Source organism: Lutjanus erythropterus, chromosome 3 (assembly GCF_056507025.1).
Source record: "Lutjanus erythropterus isolate fLutEry1 chromosome 3, fLutEry1.hap2, whole genome shotgun sequence".
NCBI classification, from domain to species: Eukaryota; Metazoa; Chordata; class Actinopteri; order Lutjaniformes; family Lutjanidae; genus Lutjanus; species Lutjanus erythropterus.
In genome coordinates this window covers 9,483,384-9,506,909 of record NC_139319.1, presented here as the reverse complement: position 1 = coordinate 9,506,909, position 23,526 = coordinate 9,483,384, and the positions used below count along the sequence as shown (strand labels likewise).

General features: G+C 39.2%; 1 protein-coding gene across 1 annotated transcript in view; it reads right to left on the bottom strand.

The window, feature by feature from the left end:
* Positions 1-19,607, bottom strand: part of LOC146329653 (uncharacterized) — a 61,837-nt gene extending 42,230 nt beyond the window's left edge. Inside the window, exon 1 of the mRNA XM_084714923.1 lies at positions 19,269-19,607. Within this exon, the coding sequence (XP_084571049.1) occupies positions 19,269-19,347 (79 nt within the window). The 5' untranslated portion in view covers positions 19,348-19,607. The remainder of the gene's footprint in view (positions 1-19,268) is intronic.
* Positions 19,608-23,526: the final 3,919 nt, after the last annotated feature.

Sequence of the window (23,526 nt, the reverse complement as noted above, 5' to 3'; positions counted from 1 at the left end):
CAGTATTTCCCATGCTGTTTTGTTATTTAAATACTTTCATTATGAAGCAGCACAATCAGGAAATGTTTTCATTCTGGGTTTCATCAGCAGCAACTTATATGAAACAATAACAGGTTGGCCGTGGTTGGCGAAATGTCGCTGCAGCCAACTTGGAGGTGGGTTGGGTTCACTTTGGCCCCACTTCCGAGGTGGTGCAGAGGTGCAGCTCGCCATGATAAAACTGGTAATGGCAATGCAAATCAGCGCAGCACAGTTTGACCAAGAGCATTGGTGGAAAAACCTCATGAGCCCCTGAGCACAGACAGCGCACAAACACACAATTAATGCTAACACCATATTGGATTTCTCCTCACAGAGTTAAAGGAGCCATCAGCCCCTCTAAAGTCCAATAAATAAACTGAAGAGATAAAACTTAAAATGTACCATAATGGCTTCTTTCTTGTGACATCTTCAAAGTGAATGTTTGGCTCTTCCTTGAGTTTTTCAGTAAGACTTTCAGAGCTCAGTTATAGACATGAATGCCTATGCGACAAAAAATGCCAAGTTAGTCACAGCAACTTCCAGCAGAGGCTTTGGCTTGGAGACCCCTTGAGCCTTGGGGCCCCTGAGCCTGGGCTTAGTGGGCCCATTTGGTAATCCTCCCATGCAACCACTGAGGTTCGTGCTTCCTGTTCTTTAGTCTGCGCCTCCTTGACCGACCGTCTGACCCAATCCCAGCTTTGCAAAGCTCCTGTGGGAGTCACATCAGGAGCAGTGACCCTCAACCTTCACTCACTCACATGTCACACTTCAAACATCACACACACAAGAAAGACAGAGTAAACAAGCAATGCGTAAAAGTATGTTTGAAGTTGCCTCTCAAAGCTATCGTTGGACTAAGATAATTAAATTAAAGTAGGGAGCGAGTTCCATAATTTTGGCTTGGCCACTGATGAAGCTTTTTCACTGTATGACTTTTGGTTCAACTTAGTGATAACACACAGGGAAGATGCCTGGGTGGAACCAAAGCAAAGAGAAGAAATAGAGGCTTGGATAGAAATCAGAGGGACTGTAACCTTTGTAATAACACTGTCTGGGAGATAAGTATCACACTTTGTTTGAATGTAAGTGTAAGAGTGATAATAATAGAGAAAAGCACCTGCCTCAGTATTATTTGAATCATCCATCTATGGTTAAATTCACTTTGCTATTACAGTTGGATAAGACAAAAGTAATTTGGGTGCCATCTTGAAGAACTCTAACTTTTGTTTCAGTAGTTTATGTAGTGTTTCATTCATGCCAGGTGCCATTGTCCTGTTGCAATTGCCTTGTAAATCTTGTTTGGACTCTGCAATCTTCAACTAATAAATCTGAATCAGCACTGCAGTGGCCGAGACATGAGGACACAATTGGCTTTCTCCATTTTAGAGACTGAGGGAAATACTGTCAAGTTGATTAAAACCTGATGGCCTGTTTATCAGGATACTTCAGACTGTATTATTGAACTTACAAATCCCAAGGCCACTTCCTACAGGCAACAATCCTTCTCTCCAAAGAGAGTTTATAGGTAACTTGAAGCAGACGTACTGTTGCTATGGTTACCTTTAGTTTACCATACTTTTCTCACTGATTCACAACAGCGGTGAACCAAAACTATGTTTGAAAAGTCTTGTCATGCTTGCGATGCTTTAAAAGCTGCACCAATCAGTATTGTTTATATTAACAAGGAGTTTTCTGATGCGAAACATTCTCATATCAACCTCTTCTCCAGCTGAGAGACAAAAGTCGCATAGCTGGAACTTTTAGTACCAGAAATTACTTTGTAAGTAACTAAAAGGTTCCTTCAGCCTGTTATTGTCTGCATTTCCACCGCAGCCTTAAGACTGGCACAGATTTGGAAATTAGTCCGCTGACATATAAAAAAGGGACAGCTGTTTTTACATCTCATTTTTGCGTGTGAGCATACAACGTCAACACCATATAAAACAACGTACAGGCATCATTACTTGTGCAACAACAGTAAGCAAGAAGTTTCTAGTCGTCCTGCTGATCGAGATTTGTTGATGTTGATGCATGTTTTCTATGTTTACACCATAGGAACTAAATTAAGTTCCAGGGACATTATTTTATCCCCAAAAAAGTCCCTGCATGGGTGAAGTACTTTCCAGTAGAACAGGAATTTTGGAGGTAAGGCTTGAAGAGCTGAACATTTCTGATTGACTACTGACAGGATTTCATTTCAGACACCATTTTTAAAAATCTGCAGCTGCAAGCCAGTTTCTTTTTTGTTCAATGTTCTGATACATCAACACAGAATTACAGAAGAAAGCATACAACAGATTGGCCAAGGACCTTCGTGCTGTAATGACGTATAAAAACAGCCCTCAAGTTTTCATACATCAGTGGATTAATTTGCATAATCTTCAAGGGTCTTTAGACCACAGTGAACAACAGTGGGCAGTTTTCAAGTTGGACCCAGTGCATATCCCGGGAACAATATTAGAGTCTTTAAATCTTTTAAGTTTTCTGTCAGAAAAGTCGTATCTGCTACTGACCAGTTCTGTCTTACTACCTCCATGTTTTTTTCCCTCCTGGAAATGTAACGCTTAATTTACCCTGATGTGGGGCAGACATGCACTGACAGAATATATTTATTCCAGCCAGACAGAAACAATTCGATTAAGTATTTACACAGTTATTACTTTCCTAATGAATGGATAATCAAAGGTTTACACCACCACATTCAGACTGAAAATTCTTTCTGGTCCTAGATTGGATCAGTCTGTTCCAACTGAGGTGTTTACATGAGGCACTTTGGTTCTGATTGGGCTGTTATTCTGAGTTCCTCCAAAGGTTCCTCCTTCATGCAGTGGAAACACAGCTAAAGAAATTAACTAGCTGATGAACAAGGAAAACCATTTTTTTTTTACCAATGATGTAAATACACAAACTGACAGCTTTTTGTAAATGTACACAACTCTTTGTGTTTGTGTGATGTTACCTCTGAGACATGTGGGGCACACCAGCCCTGTAATTAAGCTACCCTGTAAACAAACTAATGAAATAGTTTATCAGTCAGAGCATGTGCTCTTTGTCAGCCTCTCTCTGTCTTTCTAGGACACATACTTGTTGCAGAACCTTAAAATGTCTATCTTGGAACCAATACATGCAACTGTCTGCATCACACAACAAACACTAGTGCCAGGGGGCAATAAAGAATACATGTGTTGTGACAATCGTTCAACCCAAGAGGACAAAGACACACACAGAAACACAAAAAACAAAGGAGACATTTGAAAATCTAAAGATGTGGCCAGAGTTGTAGCTTAGGCAGAAATGCGTTTCATATGCACAGCGCACATTCCTTTGAACTCTGTGGACACGACGGTCACAGAGATCTTTGGGATAGACTAAGCAGAAAAAGATGGGATGTAAAAGACGAGACTGGGGGAGAAACGGGAGAGAAATGTGCAACTTATTGAAAGTGAAAAGGGAGAGAAGGGGGCGAGAGGAGAGGAAATAATAGATGGTAGGGGAGAGGAGGGCATGCCTCTACTGGTATGGCTTCTTTTCTCACGTATTTCTGGGGCTTACGTAAACCCTCCATCTGCCTCGCACCTTTCAACACACACATGCAGTCTCTCTCTCTCTCTCTCACACACACACACACACACACACACGTGCATGTGTATGGACACGAGAGGTTGGCATGATGTCTGAGTCTGAGTGCCAGATGTATTTGCCTCCCATTTTATCAGTCTGTCCGTCTGTTTGTCCATCTGTGTGTCTGCCAGGCCGCCTGCTGGCATTCTGACAGCTTGTAATTCTGTCTTTGAAGGCAGGGCATCATGTTATTTACTGATACAAATAATACTGGGGTGGTACTGTATAACTTCCAGCGGTTTCTGGGCTGAGAAATGCCTGTAAAAAGGTGACATTTATGAGCTTTGTTTTCAGTGATTTGTGCTCTGATTGCTCGCTGCAGCTTCAGTGTTGATGATGTCATGTACGACAAACAACAAACTCTCAGCGACCAGAAAAATAGTAATTCAATAGAATAAAACAGTCCTGCAGTGTGATTTCCTTACTTACAGGAAAAGTTTGTTTATGTTGAGACTATTCAGTCCATCTTCACCAGAAAAAAAGCCTTTACTCTCATTTTCCCTGTGGACACTTGTGGTATTTCAGCAAATAATCCCCCTGCCCCCCCCAAAAGTATTTTCCCTATGAGCCAATGAGATGTTTGTTAAACTGTTGACAGGACGAGGTCAATTATGATCCTTTCTTTGATGAATTTTTGATCCACTAAGGTTTTATATTCACAAAAGTTTCTTAGAGCCGAAATAGACAATTTAAAAATCTTCATAGTGTAAGGTCTATGGCCTGAGCGGGAACTCGCAAGGCAGGGCCAGCGGGAAAAACACTACTGCACATATTCAGTGGGCCGAATATCACGAAAGTCACCGAAGAAGCTAGAAAACTTTTTTGGCATATGCACCAGGTGAGCAAATCTAACTGGGCTGAATGGGTGCTATCTTTGCATCTGGTATCCTGTTTATAATATATAACATATCCATAGCCTAAACCTAACTTAAACCACGTTTAACAGCACACCACCTACATAACATACTCAAGATCCAGTAAGCCAATCGCTGGTACTCTAAACTGTTCGTGTCATTTTTGGTAGTCACTGACAATCAGCCTATTCTGTCGTTTAGGTATGAGGATGCCTTGCACTAATCCTTGAGATGATTCGTGAGTTGATTCAATCAAATTCAGGAGTATATGATGCTTTTTTGTGTTTGTGCTTAACTGTGTGACTTTATTCTCAAGATTCATATTCAAGTCTTTTCTCACAAACGAATTTATAGCTGCTCATAGCAACAAGCTAACAAGCTTTACTTAGAGCAATATTTAGGCTACAAGGTAGCTCCTGGTGATCATCACTCATGTCAGAGTCATGGTTAGACTGAAGGTGACACTGCTCCTGACACCCATAAGTAGTGTGTACAAGTAGAGGGTTCTCAAGTCATACATACCAAGAAATGATCGGCAGCACTGACATCTGAATGCAGCGGAGGACAAGACGAGACATGGAAATTTCGCTCTACTCTATATGCTTGTTACGTCCACTGACTTTCCACTGACTTTCCTCTGGCCCTTTTTTGGAAGAGAGCTGTCTCTCCTACTGTGTTTCAGGCTGCTAGCCCCTCTGTGAGTACCTGGATCACACACACTTGACCTTCATTTGATCGTCAGTGGGGCTGTAAATCAACCCACTGATCCAGTGCTCCTTGACATTTGGCCGCTGAGCTGTTTCTCAGTCTGGTGCTGCTCTTCCTGAACTTGTTGTTGAAACTCTGTTTTTATACCACCTTCATAGAGCTCAGTTTAGCTCATCCTTTGTCTTTAACTAGCTGGCAGTTGTTGAACTAGACTTAGTGACTTTAAAGGGGCTTTCAAACAAAACATGTCAATGGCATCACTGTGCTCTGAAACACATTTTCCAGTGGTTTGCACAGGACTGCTACTTTTCAGTGCATCAAGCAAAGCCTGTTCCCACACGGTGGCTAGGTTGAGCCCAGTGGCGACTGCAGCTCAAATTGAATTGTCTGAAAGGGCCATTAAGAAACCTTGTCAGGGTTCTCTTCCATTTATTTAGTTAAGGAGCTTAGTTTTGGTTTTCTCTTCGATTCTACAGACAAATTGAGCTTTTTATTTTCTATTTATTGTGGGCTTTATTTATTATTTTTGCCTTGGAGCCCCTATCATGTCAACTTTAGTTGGTTTATATAATTTTCTTCTGTAAATAAATGTTATTCATTGTTACAGTTAAAGTCTTTCAGCAGCCTTTTCTTGTCTTTCTGGTTCCATTTCTGCAAAGGTCTTGGGTGAACTTGTTTTGTTACTCCCTGTGTTCCCCTAAAACAAAAAAAGGTCATAACAATAACCACATCTGGCAAGGTTTCCTTCTACTGTTGATGTGTGAGCTTGTACAAGTGCAAACCAACATCCACATAATGCACACACATATACACACACGGTACATATACTGTGCTGTACATACACAAGAGAGTTCACAAGAGTTCTGGTCTCCATCAGCTTTGCTGTTATCCTGAGGCTGTAAACTGTGGTGTGAGGGGCACCACGATCAGCATGCACACACATGTAAAGCATGTCAAATATAAGCTTCAACACAGAGCAGAGTGACTGTAGTTTGAACAGGAAGATCCACAACAAGATTGAACTATTCAACTACAACACTGAAACAGACAGACGGATAGCAACATTACTGAAAGTAAGTCTGATGAGACAAGAAACACAAGCGTTCAGACAGGTTTTAAACAAATTACCAGGTTAGCTAAGAGGGTCAGACTGGGATAATAAAGTTAATGTCAGCTCAGGCCAATCTTCACACACACACACACACAACAGACCATGAACACTGTAACCACTTTGCTTAAAGGAATAATATGTAGCATTGTGTGTGCAAAAGTACTTGGAGCCACAGACTGTTGATTAAACAGGTTGAAATCTTATTTAATATATGATCTATAGTTGAAGCAAGTTGTTTCCCCCCCTGCCCCCTCCTCTACAGACGCAGAGAAGCTCTGCAGGCTGCAGGAGCTCTGCAGGGATGTAAAATGGCAAATAACAAGCAAGTGACGAGTACCACACTCTAAGTTCATCAGCCGTTTATAACAGTCAGTTGTCCGTCAATGTAAAGTTAAGCCCGTTAACCTGAAAACAAAAGCCCACTGCTCTGAAAACACACACTCTGGACTTTGAGTTAAGTAGCTGCCTGCCAATTTAACTGTTATAAACATCTACGCCTTCTTAAGATTAATGATTTCTTTTGACTCATAAACAGGCACTAACTCATTCAGCAAACATTCGGTATTAATTTTAACTCCAATTAATGTGAAAACAAAACAACAAAAAACAGTTATTCCGTCCTGGAATATAAATTTCAAAGTAGGACGCCACAGCTGCAGCTATGTTGTCTGAGAAGTAAATATTACAACTTATGCTTCCTCAATCTCTGATAATATATCATGGTTATTTTATGATTTATTACAGTAAATATATTACAGATTTCTCCTTTAAAGATACACATAGACACACAAACTGCAATTAAAGGTGGATATGCTGCTGCAGGTGTATACTGTGTCCAACAACAAATTTGTATTACATCTTCTGTTTGTATGAGAACTAAATCATTCACCCATGTGACTATATCATTTATCCTGCTCTTTCAAGAAGTCTCAGACTGTGTCATATGTCCAAGTTCATACTGTTTTATATTTTGTAAGATATAGGTTCTATATTTATTGGAGCTATCACATGGTCTTGTCTGAAATCTTAAATAGATTAGCACATGATCTTTAGTAGGCATAGCTTCCTTTGCTGTCATATAATTTATATATATATACCTTTATATTGAGGTAAAATGGTCATGGCACCACTTTTTATGTAAGCACATCATTTATGAGCTGTTACAAGTGATCAATCGATGAGTGCATGAGACATGAAACGTTAGCAGCTCTTCCTAATGGGCACCCGCTAAGGGATAGTATAGGAAAAACTCATAGGAAAAGAATTTCCTTTGCTAAGGTATACCTTAGAAACCTTCGTAGAACGCTAAGGTACACTGAAACATAACATACCTTTTAGTTTTATTACTACATACAAGAACTGCTTCAAAAAACATTCAATGCACCTGCCTCAGCACTCTAACTGGACTTGCTGTTTGCTCTGAGTAACTGAATCATCGGGCATAAAAGAGTAAATTTAATTATCAATATAATTTTCATACATGTGCAACTCCTACTTTACAACAAGTGTTTTTCATTTCATTCTCCATTTGCACATTTTATCAGCATTTGGCTGGTGGCTGGTGCTTATTTTGTTCCTGTCGGTAATTTTGTACCATCGTGTTAAAAACAGGCTTTGATTTACCTACTTCATTTCGCATTTTTACAGGATTTAGGTGATTATGCAAACCACACTTATGAATATTATATTCAATTTCTGCCACCTTCTGCCAGAAAACCCCTTTAAATCTTACACATGGGACCTTTAACACTGGCCTGACACTCCAGGACATGACTCAGCTGACCAGGCCACCAGGAATTCCACCTGTGCTCCGGATGGCCAGTCCGGGCCTGTTAACCAAAGTTATTTAGCAAAAACGTCTGACAAAAAAGCAAAAAGGTGAAGTGCAAGTGAAGGTCAATGTGTGTTAGTGTGTCAGAGAATCATCCCTGTTTAATATTCCACATCCACACATAAAGGACACTCAAAAGTGGGGCAGTGAAGCTGACACACAGACACAAACAACACACACACACACACGACTTAACAAACACCATATTTGAGATACTATGGATTTTCTGGAAACCAGATGTGTGTTGTGTGTGTTTATGTGTGTGTGCGTATATGAAGACTGGGAAGGTGTTTTTTGAGTGCAAGTGTGGTTGTATGTGTGTTTGTGATTAGTCTGTCATTAACTCAGTAATGGCGAAGAATGCAACAACATGTCTTTTGCAGAAAAAAAAACAACTAATGTTTAGTCGAGCCTCCTACGCTGCACCCAAACACACACACACACACACACACACACACACAGACACCACACCGGGGTTCAAATCCCCCCACAGAGAATTTGCCCCAGGAGCCTGTCATTACAGTCTTTGACTCTTTCTCCTGCTCATTCTCTCTGCTGTTCTCAAACGTCTCTCTCAAACATCTGACATCGCTCCCCTCAGAGACCAAACCAGGAGAATGATAAAAAAGAGGGAGATGAAAACCAGAGAGGAGGACAGACAAGGAGGAGAAGGAGTGCAGAGGGAAGAATAGAACGGAGGGACCATATGTTTTCTTTCCTTCCCAGTTCAGCTGGCTCTGATCAAAGAAACACTGGATAGTCGCTCCTGCTGTCTGACACATACACACAGACACACATATTTATGAATATGAATCCTCAATATCAGTGACAGAGGGAGGGAGTAAGAAGCTAGCAAACAGACAGACATGTGCTCCTTATCTCCTTCGAGGAATCTGTGGTGTTGAAATCTCAACATCTCAGCATCTCAGTCAAAATTGTCTCTCGTATTGAACTTTCATTCCAACAAAGTCACCGCTCTTCCTCTCAAGCACAGATCAAAGACTGCATCAATATTTGTCAGTCACAGGGCTCCGGCTTTTCACAGACAGCTAAGCGTTGCTTTTTGTGGCTTTGTGCTCTATTATTGTAGGGTGATGCGTCACTCAGGGACTTTGATTTTGGAGAACAAAGAAAGAGCTTTTTATAGCACGCAGACCTACTATCCTAGAGTGCAAAGTGCATGTCAAAAATGCTATGACTGATCATCCTTATCATTTCATTTATGTGCTTTTTTTTTAAGAATTTTTTGTTCCACATTGCATGTTGTAAGCTACATCTTCACTCCAAAACCTGATTAACAAAACAAAGTAATCTACAAATTAACTGACAGATGTACTAGAAATTCTAATTTCATTGGCCATTCAAGTGTGCAGCAAACTTTATTTGATCAGAGAAATTACTTTATAGAGCAGCAGCAGAGACACATCTCTGTTCTTATGAATTTTCATTCATCATTCATGTCTGCTTTCTCTCAAACATAATGGGACTAAATGGCACTCAGCTTGTGTTGTTCAAAGCGCCAAAGAAATACATTTGGAAAACTTAACAGCAGTGTCTCTTTCCAGAAATCATGACCTCGTTGCTAAAAACAATCAGGAGACGCAGTTTCATGTAGGAACTACTTTCTTTCTGCAGTAGAATCTACCGTAACTACTTTAAAATCTACTGGTACTACTTTCTTTCTACTAGAGCAAAAGCAGTTCTTATATGAAACTGCTCACAACAGCTGAACTGAATTACACATTGGAAAAAAAAACCCCTCCTAAGTATTAGTCAATTTGAACTGTTTCATGGATGATTAGTAAAAGGCAGAGCCTGCAATACTGTGGTAAATTCAAAGCTGGCCCCTCCTCTGGGCTCAATAAGAGACCAAGCGCTGATAGTGGGAACAAAGCAATGAAACAGAGAAATAAAACCTTTCTTCTGATTGTTTCATAGTGATTATACTCTAAAACACAAATAAACACCTCCACATAATGCCAGGTTTTGTGTGAATACAGCCCAAGCATTCCTCTGTATGCTCTGCCTGTGTGTGTCGGTGTGTGTGTAAAACTCTTTCTCCAGCTCTCACCAGAGGAAAGACATGGAGAATGCAATATTGATCGCTACGTACATGCACGCTGTATTGGCTGGGGGCTATACACCAATGCAAAACAAAGTGTTGCACATAAAGCAAAAGTATGAGAAAAAAGGACCTTTATGATTATGTTTATGTTGGTCTTCACATAGTTTTTTATGAAAATGTTGCATATTATACCTTTAACTGACTATCAATGATTTAGCAGCCTTTTTGCATAATAAAGTACATTCAGTCTCATATTTATACTGTATTAAACATGGCTCCAGACACTTAATTCCCACCAGTGGCTTTTGTTTTTGCCCTTAATCTTATATTCTCAAACTATGATATGAGTATCAGTGGTGGTACTCGTGGTCCCTCTAGTGGTATACTGAGAAATCTCCTAAAATTTACAAATATGAAATAAATTATTCTGTAAACATATAATCAACATGCCACAAAATTTCAAATGAAAACACTTAAAACTATGAGATCACTGAAATGTAATTTAAACTAAGTTTTGTATTTCCTGTAATGTTTTTGTTTCAATATCAGTCATGCATGTAGCGAACACATCCCTCATCCGCAATTAGTTACGAGCCAAACTGTGAAGGCAGTGTCGCTGACAAGAGCCAACAATAAATAATCTTCTTGTTGTGAATAAACCTGACTCCTGCGTGAACTGTCCATAGCTGAATAAGCTTTTGTATTTCAACGCTGGTCACCACAGTGATAGTTGGAGAGCCTAATATTTTCTGAGGTGGCTGCAGTGTAAAAAAGAAACACTGAACTGTGATGAATTGTGGTTGGGCCGAGAAAGGCAGAACAGAGACATTACATCAGAATCAGCTGTATTTTTTTATAAACTAGGACAAATCTGACTTTAATTATAGCTGGGCACAATAATAAATATAATTTAATAAATGGCACTAGCTCCACAAGTGTCTAGTTTGTCAAAACAAGACTAATAAGTCTACAGCCATGCTAGCGGCTCTGTGGGGCTGTACTTTTTGCTAATTAGCACAAAAAACAAAGTACAGCTGAGGATGATGTGAGTATTACTCGTTTCAGGTATCTGGTCATAAACCAAAGCATTAATTCCTGATGACAGCCCTGGAGGAAAAGTTAATTTTAGTTATTTTTTTCCCATGTAGATAAAAGAAAAAACATTAATATCTATATCAAAGGCAAAAATGTCACCTTAAAATGTCATTAGAGGAGAAGTCAGAGAATCACTTAAGTTGTTAAGCTTCATCCTTTAGGGACCATTAATGTCTTTAAAAAAAATTCAAGGCAATCCATCTGCAAGCTGTTGATTTAGTTCAGTCTGAACCTGAGTACAGACCCACCAAATAACAAACAGCCATTTTACCCTCCAAAAAAGTGTTACTAAACACTGTGAGACATTAAAAGATTCATGTTTATTAGGAAGGTGCACAAAGATCACTCTCACATTTTAAAGGGGCTATATGTAAGAACTTTAGTTTAAAACTTTCATAAAGTAACTGAAGAATAGCAACGGCAATGACGGGGTCGAAGCAGTTTGTGCTCACTGGGATTCTTTTTTCTTATTTAATTGACAATAATCACTTGAAAACACAAAACATGAATAAATTACAACATTGTTGGCAGGTAGAACTTGGAGATTCACACCCTGAACCATACAATTACAGAGCATGTGTTTAGACCACAAAGCCATCAGGACAACAGAGCTGTCAGTGACAGCAGGTAACACTAAATACTAACTTAGTCCTTCATACAATTAGTAAAGTAGCATTCAAGTTAAAGAGAATGAATAACTTAATGATCTCTAACACTTAAAAATGATGAAATGTGATAATCATACTGATTTTGTAAAATGGTAAATTGTTACAGCTATGTTATTATGTTATTATAGCAGCCTTTTAGTGTTAAAGTCCACCAAAACAGGTTGAGGCCTAAAGTAACCAGGTGCAAGTACTTAACTGATGATCCCACCCACTGGCTGTTGAGCCAAAGAGAACTTAAGATGCTAAGACATCTAGTGAAGTTATCATACTAACCAGCCAGCCATGGCCCATTCTGTCTCATAATTCCACTCTGTACCTCAAGAGGCAATAGTGAGTCACTGTAGCGTCCAGTCTGCCCTCAGAACAACATGAGAGGATGCAGACGTAGCACAAGAGACCACCAATAGAGACCACATTCAGCAGGAAAAAAAGAAGTGACAGAGATAGAAGCAGAACAAGAGTTAACTTTTCTGTTTGTGGTTTCCACCACTAGAGACGCCTCTCGGCAAGTAAAGAGATGAAGTTTGATGCCGATGCTAAAGTTTCTTCTAGATGGAGTTAAGCAGACAGCTGTTCACGCTAACATTAGCTACGTTGTGATAGCTAATAAAGGTAGTTAAGTGAATAATATTACTGACTGTTAATATGTTCACTAAGTTAGCTGTCTGTTGAAAGAAAAAGACCTACGGGAGAGACTATGCATTTCCTTGTTTCCTATATAATAAAGGAAGACACCCCAACTTTCTGGTGACATGCTACCTACAATTTGCCAGAGTATGAATTCAAGAGGCAGCCAACTCTTATATACATACAGCTCCTTTAAAGCAACAACAGCAACAAGGTTGCATCATAGCTAAAAAGAGGGTCATGGGTTTTACTGTGCCACTTTTTCCATCCAAACACATCTAGCACCCAAAAATTACACACACTCTGGACTCAAACATAGTAGCCACTAAATCATAACACAAACAATGGCAAACATCCAAATGCACTAATGCCTGCATACGTTAAAGCCCATCTGAAAACCTAATTTAAACTATTCAGGTCAAACTGTCAATTACCAAGACCTCATCAATCACTGCACAAAAACTTTCCAACTTTCATTAGAGTGGGCAACTCCACACATGTTTTGTTAGGTTATCCCCCTCAGCTACAATACAAGCTGACAAAAGTCTAACATAAACAGCAGACAGATGGCTGTTTTCTTTCACCTGCATTTTTTCCTTCCTAAAGATGAAAGGACACACAGATACCATCTTTTTTGTCTCTGACGATGCTCCTGGAAACACAGGACTGCCTGAACAGACACAGTGATATATGAATTAATCATTGAATTATATTAAACTTTGGACTTTTTAAGTTTTCATGTCTTAATCTCTCTCAACAGAGTCTCCATTTCTGATTCTGCCCTTGTTGTGTCCTTATTGTAAGTATCAAACATATCTGCTTAAGAAAAGCAGGCTGTGGCCTCACTGTAGCTCTGTTATACATGGCTAGTTGTCTAGTTGTGAAACAGCAGGACCAACTCCTGTAAAAACACACGCACCATAAACGCTGTATTTCACTAATATTTATCTTAAAGTAAGCAGGGGCTCTTGCACTTGACCACCATCACCACCAATGGTTGCACATTTCAACAAACAGGATTGTGTGTGTGTGTTTCAACTCAGGTAAGTTCAGTTTTTAACTCAGTTATCGCCAGTAATAGAAAAAAAGTAAAAAAAAAAAAAAAAAAAAAGACATAGAAGCTGAGTTAGACACTCTTGGGTGGGAAGTTGTTGAGGGATCATTTACATGTCATTGCACAGCCACTGCTAATGGTTGGTTAGAACGCTGTATGGAAACCTCTGCACACATTATTGCCTTGTAGTAAACCTTTGCTAGCTGTCGAAAAGACTTGAGACACAAAACTCCCAAGACACCCACCCCCAACACTGGTTATTAGTGACAAAGGATGTTAGTAAAATTCCAAATTGGGGGGTAAAAAAAAAGGCTGAAAACGTTGAAACAAGACAGGCCCTTTCACACCTGAAAGGCCAGACCGAGGTTCACGTTATTGTCACGCTGTGTACATCTGATCTGGTTAGTTTTCATTTCATGTTGCCACTATGTGACGGTCACTGTAAATGAGAATTGGTTTTTATTTGATGGTTAAATAAAAGTAAAATAAGTTAATTAATTAACTATGTGTGACATGGGCAGCACAGTGGTGCGGTGGTAAGAATTTTTGCCTCACACTTAGAAGCTTATGGGTTCAGATCTTTTCTGAGTTTGCATGTTCTTCCCATGCTTCCTCCATCTGCTCAGGGTCCCCCCCCCCCCCAATCATCAAAAACATGTACGCTAGCTCAGTTCTCCAGTCACCAAGGTTCTGGCTTTCAACTGGAGTTGGTCCCCAGGCTGTCTATTGCCTCCAGGTAGGATGGGTTAAATACAGAGGCTGGATCTCACTGGACATTGTACTCTGTGTAATTGTGTATGTGTCTGATGCTGGTGTGTTTTCAGTTCAGTTCAATTCCTCTGTCTTTCTCATCCTCTTGGAAAATTCAAGTTTAACATTTTTTTCAAGTGGCTCTGAATAAGTAAGAATTAAAACTGACTCTTTATAAAGTTGTCAAACCATATGTCAGCGAAACATTTGGTGTCCTCCTTCCCCTTTCCCTTTTTCTGGTCCTGATGATACTTTCGGTATGTATCCAAGCTTTCGGTAGGACCAGGGTGCAGCTATTTGGCCCATATCATGGTCCGGCAGAGATTTAACACCTAATTAAGGTTTGGATCAAACTGAGAAGTCCAGACCAAATGAGGTTGGTGTGAAAAGTTCCTTAATTTAACTATGTTAACATGTTCACCATCTTAGTTTAGCTTGTTAACGTGCTCACATTTGCTCATTAGCAATAACGCTAAACCACTTAAGTAAAGTTACTACAATTCATCTTGAAGAGAACCTGACTGTAAAAAAGTTTCAAGGACAACAATATATTTCAGTCTGGACCAAAGTGTATTCCTAGAGCTTCTAGCATGGCTAAAAATATCTAAAAAATATGATTTCCACACGTAATCACATGTGGTAGAAATCTACTACTGTTGCGTCTCTGGCCATATCCCAATCCGTGATGTCACGGCAGGTGTTTCCCATCATATGCCAAATCAAAAACACCTGGTGTTACATCACAGATTGAGGTGTGACCAGAAAACTACCTTTTTAAAAAAAAAAAAAAAAATGTTCAGCCTACTGTACGAAGACGAACACTGCACCTTTAAGGTTCTGCTTGGGTTAAAATGGAAACTTTAGGTGTTGACACCAGACAGGGAAATATAATCAACACACCAGAGAGGTGAGGCAGGTGCTTACACATACTTAACATGTGGCGACTTGGCTGAGAGCCTCGGCAGATACAGGGTACAGTTCTTAAAACAAGTCTGATTTCCTCACCAAACAGAATGCTGAGTTCAGTTCCAATTATTTTACTGCATTAACACATTGTGCAAGACGTAAAATGTGTCCTGCATAATCTTCTATAACGGGGCAATATATCAATACTATATCAATATTATTTCAAAATCTCACTGTGTTCATATTTTGGGAAACCATGAATACACATCTGTACAATATTGACGCAATATCAATATTGAGGTATTTGGAAAAAATATACTGCGATACTTATAATTTTGTCCATCATCCAGCGCTAATACAGTTGGGTAGTTTAATCTATAGCAATGTATCATAATCTATAAGATCATAACTATTTAAGAATTTACAATATGTTTTTATAGAGAAAAATACCAAAAATATCATTTTAAGCCACATTTTAAGCCCTGTACTTAATGCCCTACGTTGGCAGCCAGGTGGTTCTAAAATTAGTCTTTTGTTGTTGTTTTTTTTTAGAATTGAATGCTTTGAATACTTCAAAAGCAATAAATATTGAAGGTCAAGCTTACAGCTACCTGACCACACAAGTTATACATACAGACATCAAGCCAGGTAGGAGACTGAAACACCTTAGGCCAGACCATGACATGCTTGACCGTAACCTGACCACATTGCTCAGGTAACTATGATCATAATTCACACCCAACCTGCTGACAGCCAGGTGTGTGACCTTATTTAACAGTAAGCCAAAAATCAAGAGCCACACGTAACTGAAGACAGTTTAATAATGGTGTTAGAAATGGGTAAATAATGGTGAAAGAGTCAGTCAAGTCGGCGAAGAGGAACAAACAGAAGAGACTAAAACAGAGGTTAACAATTTACTGTGTGCATGCATGTGGAAGTGCGTGAATGTGTTCGTTTTTCTGTGTATCTGTGTTTCTCCTTAGTGGGAGGGTTATTTACGAACAAATTCTTATTTACAAGGATGCCTCCTCTGACCGCCAGGTGTGAGATGCTACAGGGTTCACACCCTGACCCAGTTTGACCCCACATGACCCTAAAGGTCCAGAGGTCACATTAGTCACTTCAGTAATGACCTTCACAGACAAACTGAGTGTTTACCACATGATGTAGTGAGATAATAGCATTGCAAAAAGTCCATAAACTTCTGTTTTTGTTTGGTTTTCGTTTCTCTGAGTCTTCTGTCTTAATATAACATTGCGATATGTTCAAATGAACTATAATAAAAAGCAGACGGGTGTGTTTCTTTTAATCTTAAGTACAAAGTCAGGTAATAATGACTTAAAGGCTGTTGGGACATAAATGTTTTTTGGCTTTCTCAGCATCTTCTCAGACAGACAGAGCAGGTGGAGGCAACATGGTGGAGTCTCTGCCAAGTCACCTGCGTGCTGACTCTCTCACAGTGAGGTGCTGATGTAGTCCTGTTTAAAAGAATGAATGAATGTTGACTTGCAAACAAAACATCTATTAAAAAGAGAAAAACAACGGATGTAATGAAGTTAAGATGGAGGAGTGTGGGACGTGTGGCTCAGCCTTGAGTGTTTAAAAGCCTTTTTCTTTGGTTTTTCTGAGTGCTCAGGATGAACTGTAGGCCTGTAAAGACCCACAGAGACAATGAGGACATCATATGCGACTGATTAAACAACCTCACCTAAAGGTCCATTTAATGGCTGTTCTGGATTTTCAGCTACGTCACATGATGTTTATCAACAGATCTCATCTTGACTTGAGCTTGTTTTGTTTCCATTTGTTTCAAAAAATGAACTTTGAAGCTCAACTTTTAAAAGAATATTTTGACACACTTCGCTCCATCTTTGCAAGTTGCCTGGCAACTGACTCCAAGAGGTTACTGCATCAAGCCAAGACACCACAATTTGTCATTTTTATGCTTTGATTTTTGAACAGATTAAATAAACAAGACATAGCATGTTAGTCAGAGATCTTCAGAGGTGCTGGTAGGAGGATTTTGTTGCAGTTTGACAGAACCAGGGTAGCTGTTTTCCCCTGTTTACAGTCTTTGTGCCAAGCCCAGTTACCTGGCTGCTGGCTCCTGTTTCATATTTACTGTAAAGACATGAAAGTGGCATCAATCTTCTTTTCTAACTCTTGGCAAGAATTTGATATTTCTCAACATGTCAAAAATTTCCTTGAAGCTAACATAGACAAGAAGTTAAAATTTCTACAAATGCATGACAACTGAAAACTCCATCAGCATCAGAACAGCTTCTGAGGGTGGTTTCATACCTGATGATCCAGTTCTTCAATTGAACCAATGCGATGAGGATAAAAGATTGTTTAAATTTTACAACTGGTTCGGTTTGCTTTCACAAAGGCCAACTCAAACACACCACAAATTGTAAACAAAAGTTGTGTGGTTGAAATGTCATTCGATTATTGGTCACTGGTCAGTCAGCAAAAGGACCAATTTCCACCTGGATATCGTACATCAGGGACCACGAAAGGTTGTATTTATGTTGATGTTGATCTGGAGCAATGAAGGCTTCATAAAACAATAAGTATTAAATCATTATTAATGCATGCATTTATCAATTCATCATGAGTCCAGGTTTGTCCCCTGGCAGTAAACATTTTGGGAGTGAACACACTACTAGTTCACCAGTCATCAAAACAGAAAGAGAAAATGTTTTTTTAACCAGTGGAAAGAAACACTTCTGTGACTGGATAAAATGGTATTCGCTAGTGCTGTAACCACTAATCCAATATTTGATTATTAATTGATTATTAAATTCTTAAAATTTAGCTTCTTAAATGTAAATATTCTCTGGTTTCTTTGCTCCTTTATGACAATAAACTGAATATCTTTGAGTTGTGGACAAAACAAGACATTTTAGGGCATTTTTGCTTTAGGAAACACTGATTGGCATTTTTCACCATTTTCTGACATTTTATAGACCAAATGATAATCAATCAATCGAGAAAATAATTGACAGTGATCCGAGACTGCCCTTTAAAGGTGGACCAGGGAGCGATTTGGTTCACACCAACCCAAACTCATGGCACCAAGGGGGTAAAAGGTCCAGGGTTCGGTTCTACCGGACTAGTACTTTGAAATTTGCTGTAGTATTGGTTATCTCATTTTCCAACATTAGATAAAAAAATAAATAAATCGTAAAACTAACTCAAACAAATTGATGCACACTTGCACTTGTCCTGATAAACAGCTCCAGGGGTTGCTGTATGTATCCAAGCGTTCCCAGTACAGTTCAGTACAGCTCGCTTTAATTTGCCTCAGTCTGTTCCCCATTACCCAGCTGTACAGGTTAAATATCCTGTACGCTGCTGTATGAGCGCAGACTGATGCAGCAGGTATGGTAGAACAAGTCTAGACATATTGGCCTATGCCTTTCGACTGTCTAGCAAATGTGCAGTGGGCTCAAGGAGCCCAGAACGAGGCCGTTCAGTTCAATAAGCTTTAAGGCCTGCATGACCTGTCATGACAAAATCATCTGTCAAAGTGGAGACCAGAGCCTATTTTTCTGGGAGTTAAATGGAAAATGACTAGCAGACATTTTTTTGGAGGAGGGGTTAGGCTGCTTTTAGGAACGGAGCTATCCCTGACAAATCAAGTTCACATCAACAAACCAAAAATTGGCCCGAGATACACAACTGGGCGACAGTGACTGCTGGAAGTGATTAAAATGATGTTAAGGATGTGTTAAGGATGACATTTTAACTTGGCTCTCATTTAGCGCGTGAGTGGCTGGAGGGCAGGTGGTGACAAGTGATGTGACACAGTCAGAGGAGGAGAGAAAAGGAGGGGAGAAAAGAGGAAGCAATGACTAATTCAACTTTTTAAAGTGGATAAATTGTAATTACGCAATTGAATTTGTTTATTTTACACAGATGAACAGGTAAATCGTCCTGGATATTTCAACTTACCTGCCCTTGAGGTGTAAAACACGGTGACGAGCAGCAACAGCAGCCATGTCTCTCGGACTGAGCTCCATCGATCCATCATTTTGCATTTGAAGCTATCGATACGGCGGCCAATAATTCCCTCGTGGTTCTCCTGCGGAACACCTGCAGACGAACCCGGATTCTGCACGCGAGAGTTTTCACTGCTGCCTCGCGCTCGTGCGTCTCAACGTCACTCACTGGCAATTAAGAGCGCGCGTGCATAAAGGCTGATTGTAATTGATAATAACTGGTATTCAGCCGCTCAAACACTCATGTCTTTACTGTTTTCCTCCTGGACGGACGGATGAAGAAGGAAGACCAAAAAAACCTTTAAGTCTCAGGAGGTCTTTCCTCCTTCACCAGCAGAGAACTTTCCTCACTTTCTCTTCCCTCCTCCTCCTCCCCACCCCCCTCTCTGTCTCTCCTCCGGGATGACCCCTCCCTGCCTCCCTCCTTCCCCGGAGACTCCTGGTTGGGGCTCGTGGGGCTGTACTGCAACATACAATTACTGCGCGTGTCATTATTAGCGTCATTATTGGCTGAGTGATTTAAGGAACTTTGTGCTGTCTCTATCTGTCTATTTGGCGCGCGCAAGCACGGGCACGTATTGGCACGCACGCACCCACACACATAATTATTGTATATTTGTAATGTGTATGTATTTTGCCGGACAGAAAAAATAATTATGTAATTTTTAACTTTTTTTTGTGTATCTGTGTATTTTAAATACTTCTATACCTTATGAATATATATTTTTATTCTCAGATTAGAAGAGTGCACTCAGTTGAGTTCAAATCTCTGCCAGGCACTCAGAAAAATATTTGTATGTAAACCCTTTGTAATCACCAAAATTTTGATTAGTAATTGTAATTTAAACACATTATTTTCTAAGTAACTGTAACAGATTACAGTTAAATTGATACTGTAATTGAATTACATGTAAGTACTTGCTCTCCAGCACAGCTTGTATCATATAAGACAATTGTTTGAAATTTTGTCATAATTCGCATATGAAATATGAACGAGTCATGGCCAAAAACATATTATGTGAGGTCACAGATATATTAACCGCCAAAATCTAAGCAGTTCATCCTTGAGTAGACATTTGTACCAAGCTTGAATAAATTCCCAGAAGACATTCCTCGGATGGGACGGACATGAGATCACAATGACTGTGACCTTTGATCTTTGACCACCAAAATTTAAGCGGTTCATCCTGGAGTCCGAGTGCTCATTTGTGCCAAGTCGGAAGAATTCCCTCAAGTTGTTCTTGAAATATCGCATTCACAAGAATGGTATAACCCAAAAAAATAAATTCCTCTGGCCAAAGTATGAAACTATAATACAACAGAAGAAAAGCAATTAGCAAACACGTGCTCTGGAACTGGCAAATTACCAGCTAGAAAGCACCAACACATCCTCATACTGAAACAACTCATTGCTGCTCCAACACACCTATTTAAAAAAAAGCTAATTTAAATGAAAATAGGACACATATTTAACAAGTGATGTCACTTACGAAACAACTTATTTAATTTTAAAGAAGTCTACACTGACTTTTGTTTTTACACAGGACGGGAACCCAGGTATCCTGGATGAAAGTCCTGTGTTTGATCCGTCCCTCTTTACGCAGGTTTTCTCACTCTTTATACTGCTCCCATCATATTTATTTTACGGCCACTAGAGGTAACTAGAGGTAACAATAAACATATATACGCTGCTAAACACTGCACAGACGACCTTTACAGACATTTTTTAGGGAAGGACGGGATTAAAACCACCTGATTTCACATCCTCCCACCTGTATTAGCAGAGCTTATCGTTTCAATGCAAGGAGGTCAAGGTCAGACCCGTGCTGAGGCGACGTAAAATGTGATAATATCAATTTGTGTAGACTATATTTTGTATTAACAGTCACGCTCATATTCTGGAGCACATGTGCATTAAGTCTCGATGTTTGAACATAAACCTGCCAGCAATGTTTCTCTCTATAGGACCTAATACAAAACAGCCAACATGAACAATGAGAGCTTGTACCACATTTAATTTTCTGCTCTCTTTCTCTCTACAGACAGACAGACACAGACAGACACACACACACACACACACACACACACACACACACACACACACACACACACACACACACACACACAAAGCATGCTAGGACAGGACAACGGTGCTGCCCAACTAATAAAAATATGCTGCTGCAGATTCCAAATTCCAGTGCCTGTCTGTCTTTGCCCACACACTCTTCAAACACACATGCATACACCATATTCCTCCTATAGGCACAATAAAAGCCTAAATGTGCTCCCTGCTGCCTTCTACTTTAAGGGTTTATCATTCTTTATCTCAAATGTGGAATAAGTCCAAAGAAACCTGCAGCTCACTGGGAGGCATCAGAGACGTTTTAGGGCTTTTTTAGGGGGAGGTTTATAGGGTGCACAAGGCTGACAGAATTTGAGCTTAGTACATGCACACACATGCATACATGCACATGAATACCTATATGAGCCTCGGGTCTCTCCTGTCCTGCTTCACCAACCATTTACATCAGCTTACATTGTCTAAGACGACAGTTCTATGCCCTATTTTCTTTTATTTAGATCACTGAAATATGACTCAGGACAGTGTGAGCAGGACCAGTTATACAAGTATGTAAAATCAAATCAGATCCAAATGTGTTTACATAGTGCAGTATCACATTCTATACATTGAAATGTATTCAGATCAAACCTGTAGAAAATGAACAAAATGTGTTTTAATCTAAATAAATTAAGGGAAATAAAATTAAGATAACTATTTAGTGGAATAAACAAATGTTTCCCAGTTAACTGAATGTAAATGTAAAAGTTTTATTAATCTCAAGTTAAATTAATTTAACATTCCTGGTTTTTATTTTAAAAACACAAGCTGTTCTGCCTTAAAGCTGATGGAAACTGATAAATCATTGTTGTTTCTTTTCACAATAATGAAAATAACCCTGTTGAGCATGCACAGATAAATACAGCAGTCTAAATAGCGAGTTGGAGTCAAAGTGTATTAAATAGGCTGAAACCCTCATTAATATATGATCACTTTAGGAAGCCAGGGCAGGCTGCAGGAACACTGCAGGAGCACAAGATGCATGCAACATTTTAAACGGACAATAACAAGTGACAGCAAGTTTTACACTGTCAGTTGACCAGTGTTTTATAGTTTTCGGTTGTCTGTCAATGTGAGGTTATTCTGAAAACAAAAGCCCCACTGCTCTGAAAATACACACTCTGGAGTCCAGTGACTGCCTGTCTCACTGCCTGCCAAACTCCATTAACATTTTGCTCAATTTAACAGTTATAAACATCTATTGCTACAAGATTATTAATGACTTCTTACGAATCATAAGCAGACTCATTTGGAAAACATTTGGCAATATAGAACTTGAGTATTTCGGCTTAACATGTTCCCTTGATCTCTCATGATAAATCTTAGTCACTTGATTTATTACAGTAAATATAATACAGATGTACACTATTTTAAGTTTACTGAACTTGAACATATTCTCATGTTCACTTGATTGGTTTTACATTTTAAAAACTCATAAGATGACTTTGAACTGATTACTTACCCCATGTTCAGTATACTCCTTTTTTTAAGATTATGTTTTGGTCTTTTAGCCTTTATTTGACAGAACAGCTAGTAGATAGACAGGAAACTCACATTTTAAAGGCAGCAAGGAAACTAACATTTTTAGCAAAATTACAAGTTGAACCAGCTTAAAATGATTTATAGTGTATACACAAACCTTTCAGTGTGTTTGTGAATATACTGGAGAAAAACAGTCAACATATTTTTCAGCTGATTAAATGTCAATTATAAATTCTAATAAGATAAAGATACTGTAATTGTAGCGCACAATAATGATTATAAGTTTGTGTTTTGGAAACGGTGCTGTTTTGGTAACAGAAGTAAATTACATTCAGGCACTTATACATGCTGACTTTTTCAAAGAAGAAGAAGAAATAGATTCCAGGCATATTTCCAAATGCAATGCAATGCAAGTGTGTGTGTGTGTGTGACAGAGAAAGAGACAGAAAACTTTTGTACTTGTGTGTCTGTAATGTTTACTTTCAAATGTTCTACTTGTCATAATTATAACTTTTCTGAAATATAGGCGGCAAAAATTAAAAAGTATCTTCACTGAGTTGAAAATAACACTGGAAAATAATACATGTCAATTAAAGGGATGTAAATACAT